General features: G+C 32.7%; 1 protein-coding gene across 1 annotated transcript; it reads left to right on the top strand.

The window, feature by feature from the left end:
* The first annotated feature begins 518 nt into the window (after positions 1 to 518).
* Positions 519 to 4475, top strand: LOC111711935 (F-box only protein 9). Its single transcript, XM_023486418.1, has 7 exons — positions 519 to 723; positions 1646 to 1698; positions 1768 to 1826; positions 2431 to 2504; positions 2972 to 3062; positions 3274 to 3337; positions 4274 to 4475. Exons 1-7 carry the CDS (start codon positions 721 to 723, stop codon positions 4473 to 4475), a joined length of 546 nt encoding a protein of 181 aa, XP_023342186.1. The 5' UTR covers positions 519 to 720.
* Positions 4476 to 5003: the final 528 nt, after the last annotated feature.

Genomic DNA, 5003 nt, shown 5'->3' with positions numbered 1-5003 from the left:
GAATTACTATTTATCAAGTGTATATATTACATAAAAATAAAACCAGGGGTATACATTTTCAATACTTAAGGATGTGGAATCTGTAAGAGGCCCCAATGTGGACCCCCCTAAACCTACTGACCTCTGACCTACTGCTTTTACAATTTTGGTTGTAAGAGCCTTTATCATGATTATAGTCGAAATTTTAAGAATATGTGCATAACTGGTTAAAATTTGTCTAATTATATAATAATTAAAATCCACCCAACTTTTTATCTTAGTTTAATTCAACTAATTTCCAGAATAACTTTAGAGTGGTACAGATGATGTAGCACCTCAAGATATTTTGAGAGAGACTTTCGGCTTTGGGTTTGAGTTTTTAAATATGTTTAAAATCATAAGTGGTATTTAGTGTGTTTTAAAGTGATTTAATCTTTTTATTTGATTTCTAACTTTTCAAAGAGATTAAAAGTTTCGGATTCTGTTTCAATATTTTGGGTCGTCTTCTTCACGTATACGCCTTAACCGGTTTCAATTTGTAAAGGTTACGCAACTTGTGAAACCAGAAACTCGCTAGCTGCTACTTACAGCTGTTCTGTTACATGAGTAAAGTTATTTCTCAAATGGCTGCAGTGCGAAGAGCTGTCAATTTGTGCTTGGTGATCAGATATTCTGATCGTGATTAAATAAGTGTTACATTCTCTGAGTGTTGAACTGCTGAGAAGTCAAGATTAAGAAAAAATGGTAATTATTATTATTTGAAATTTTTTCACTAGGACAGACCCAAAAAGAATAATTTTGCTGAAAATTAAATGGTTATGTACAAGATTTTATAGGAGAGGGGGTCCAAAAATCGTATAGAACGGACCCGGATATTCTTACAATTTGACAAATCGTTACTTTGACCCTCGGAAAAAGCAAAAAACTAACTAAAAACGACCCATAAACGAACCTGTGAATTGTTTAAAAGATCATTTTGTATAGTTTTCCAATTTTTATTAAGGATTAAAATATAGTACTGTTTAATAAAAGCAATCCTTAAAATATGGCAGTTTTGAAATCTTAAATGTTTTTATTTAAACAATTAGCAACCCTAAGCATAAATTAATAAATACAATATAGTATAATTATAAGTTATGAGAATCTCTTATTCAGATGTCTGATTTTCTTCTTAAACTTTTTGTTGATTTCCCAACATATGAAATCAAATTTTTGTCGTACAAATAAGAATACATTTGACTAGTTGGGGACCATGATTAATTTCAGCGTTTCGGATCCGGATCCGGTCGGATCCGTATCATTTGGTCGGATCCGGATCCGTATCAGGAAACGTTGATATGGATCCGGGTAGCGCCAAAAATTAACCAAAACCATGGAATAAATAAATCAAAATGGTTCGTAAATGTATTATTTACATGACGAAAATTTTGTTACATTTCGGAATATATAATAAAAATAGTTTATAAATTATAACCTTGCATAACATTTAATAGGGAAAATCCGATTCACAGAATCAAAAGTTACCCCGGATCCGTATCAGAGTCAGGATCCGGATCCATCATCACGGATGCGGATCCGCGGATCCGGATCCGCATCAAAATGATACGGATCCGAAACACTGATTAATTTGATAGTTCGATCTCTGTAATAATAAAATATATTTAAGACTGATTTGAAGGAAGAAAGCGGAGAGAAGTTTCCGGATTTAGAATCCTTCAGGTTGGATACAATTTTTTTGGCACATTCTCCATCTTAAACATTTTCCATTATGTTTTTTCTTTTTTTCAGAGCTGAATGGAGACGGGAGCTTGGCGACAGAAGTGGAGAATCTCCAGCCTCTGACAGGGGTAAAATTATTCATGTTTCCTGATATGCACACTGCAAACCTCCAATGTATAATTATGCAAGGGTGTATATTTTCTTAAAAGCATTCCCAATTGTTTTTAGTATCATGCACTCAATTCGGGAATGCAAATGATATTTAGGGGAGATGAATATAATTTTGGGTGAGCAGTGCTGAAAGTATAAAATTCAATGGACAGAACGGCCAACTTTTTTTTATCATGTACCCTCTTAGATTTTCTTAAATACCTCCCCCTCCCTCCTCCCCCCTCTATTGCTGCATTGTGCATGGCAAACTGTAACAGAATCTTATAAACATTTAGTAAGTCCCCAAGCCGCTTTTAAGTCCAAGGAAGAGTGAAAAATTATCATTTTCTCCTGAAGACAACCCAACTTGATAAAATTTCTATAAAAAACTTCCTTCACATGATAGTGAAAATAAATTAATGTTACATATTAAAATAATACACAGTACACACCCATCTAAGATCGAGGCGAAACCCATTTAAAAACAAAATGGTGAAAATATTGTGTATCGATACTGGGGCTTCACATTGGGAAAATATTTTTACTTATATAAAAAAAAACTTTGCGCTAATTTTTTTTTAGAATTCGACCCAATTGCTGCCCCTCTTCCAGTGGCCGACGAAGAGAATAATGTTGAAGAAGATATACATACAAAGGTGAATGATTTAAGATACAAAGAAAATATATTTGGTCTCAAATCAATAATTCAGAATTTGACCCTGCATTAAGATAAATTACTCCCCATTATGTTAAGAAAAGTTTCTCTTTATATGAGTCCGGCGTTGCCCGTGGAAAAAAAATTATAAAATAGATTTTTTTAAAAATTTGAAAAAAATTTTAAATTAATTTTTAAGCCTATAACACTCCACGGCCACCCACACAAGTGCTCAGAAAAAAATTCAGCCCATTCGGTCCAGCCGTTTGGCCGGCTGTACACAACATATATATGAATGTCTTGTTTTATTTTGTAGATAATTATTAGATAATTTATTAGATAATTTAGATAAAGATCCTTATAGTAATAATTATAATGAAATAATAAATCACTTGTTAAAGATAATTAATAAATTAGTTTTTCTTCTTACATGTTAATAACTGTTATAATTTCTCCCTGTATATATAGGCTCGGGAATATTTCCTTGAAGGTGTCCGACTCGAGGAGCGGGGAAAACTGTATGACGCGGTTAAATTCTACAAGAAAGCTGTAGCACTAGGCAATCCAATCAATTGAGTGTGGTAGCTCAGTTACTAAACGTAATTTCAAGTTATCCTTTCAAAGAGTGGCACGTCCGAACCGAATATAAACCTTATCTTCAACCCTCTATCTGAACAATTAGGAGGATGCTATTGTCGTGTTTTATCTTTTGTTGCATTTTCGTCACTGCAGATTGATTGATTGATTGATTGATTGGATTAACTTGTTAGTGCCTGACATTGAAAATGAGACCTTCTTATATACCGGTAGACAAGCATGTGATAATAAGAACAGGTAGGCAAGTAGTAAATCGGAACTGATCTGAAAACTTTGTATGCCCTCAATACCGATCGGTTAATCTGGACATCCATAGTGGACCCTTTCGATTGCTGTATATTTATAATCCGTTCTTTTTCCCTCTATTGGGATAATCCTACCGGGTTCAGACCAATCAGAGTTCTCTGATTAAAAGGCACAAAATTAAAGATCTTCCGGCTTCTGATTGGCTGTTTGGATTTCTACATACTGCAATAATCCACTCTTAATGGTTGAATTTTAAAAACTATACCGGACATAAGCTAAAGATTGATATAATCTTAAGATTAAAAAAGAGGAGATAAAGTTTTGATCGCGGTATCATCAATCCTTAAGTTTTCAGCTCTGTATTCTCAATGTCTTCAGAAAGAAAAATTTTTAGTCATCCCTGTCTTGAATTAAGTTTAATGGCTTATTTAATGTTTTTAAAAATGAAAGAAACAAGTATCAGTTTCAATTGATCACGAATATATGGAAACAGGCAGCATTAATTCCGTACAGTCGTCTCTGAAGTTTTTATTCTATTTGGGTAACCCTGTATCTGTATATAAAAATGAGGATTAAATTGTTATTTTTTTTTGTATTTTCTTTAGTATGGCAATTCTAGGTAATAAACAGAGTTAATTTTGAAATAAAAATAAAAACATAACATATCCTGAAAACTAAAGTTAAAATGTAAATATAACAGTGCACTTTAAGTTATAAGCTAAACGGTTTTGTTTTGAGTGTTTTGATGGCTCAATCTTCTGAACCATATAGCTATGATTTCAAGGATGCATTGTATAAAGATTAAAAGATGTAAAAGATACAAATACATATTAAAAGAAGTTTTGCACCAAATCATTTTTTAAATTGGACTTTTCAAACAATATATTGATCTTCAAGATGGGATTTTTCACTCCTGTGATATTGTAGAAATGTTGAGGCTACTGGACAGAATATGGAGGGTGTAGAGGATAATCATGAAGCTGAACATGGAAACCTTGTTGATGAATTCTCTAGAATCAATCTTGATAATCATTCTCTCATACAGACGGAGTCATCACAGGTTGGGCGTCAAAAGAATTTATGCTCTACACTTTCAAACAATTTGGAATATATACAGTGTGACCCATAAAGCTGTGGAATAGAGAGACGCCATTTAAGCTATCTTCTGCGTACTTAATTTAAAGCAATTAGTTTTAGCAGAGTCTAAAACTGCAGTATGCGTGAAATTTAAGTTATAGCTTAAAAGTTCTAAAAAATAATGAATTTAGTGTTGAAGGAAATTTAATCCCGGATTATTATTATATCATAAAATTGGGTTTTATGTATAAGCATACGCTGTATCATTTTTAAGACATTCGTGATCGATTCATCGAAAATGATGCAAAACTGCAAGGTTTTCCCGGGTCAAATATTGAACTCGTCGATTTCGATGAGTGAAATATTTAAATTATTATAAAAATAAGGTTTTATTACTATTTGCGCAATGCGCATATTCCCAAATATCCCTGGTTTTCGGATAATCAATACGTAAAATGAAAAGGAAAATGAAAGAAAAAGTACATCGGAAGGAAAAACTAATTAATAAATTCAAATGTTCAAGTTTTCATACTGCGTCTTCATCAAGGGAGGAAAGGCACATTGCATCCGATATTTGTCT

Source organism: Eurytemora carolleeae, unplaced genomic scaffold, assembly GCF_000591075.1.
Source record: "Eurytemora carolleeae unplaced genomic scaffold, Eaff_2.0 scaffold1210, whole genome shotgun sequence".
NCBI classification, from domain to species: Eukaryota; Metazoa; Arthropoda; class Copepoda; order Calanoida; family Temoridae; genus Eurytemora; species Eurytemora carolleeae.
The sequence above is the reverse complement of the archived record's forward strand: the minus strand, read 5'-3'. Positions and strand labels throughout refer to the sequence as shown.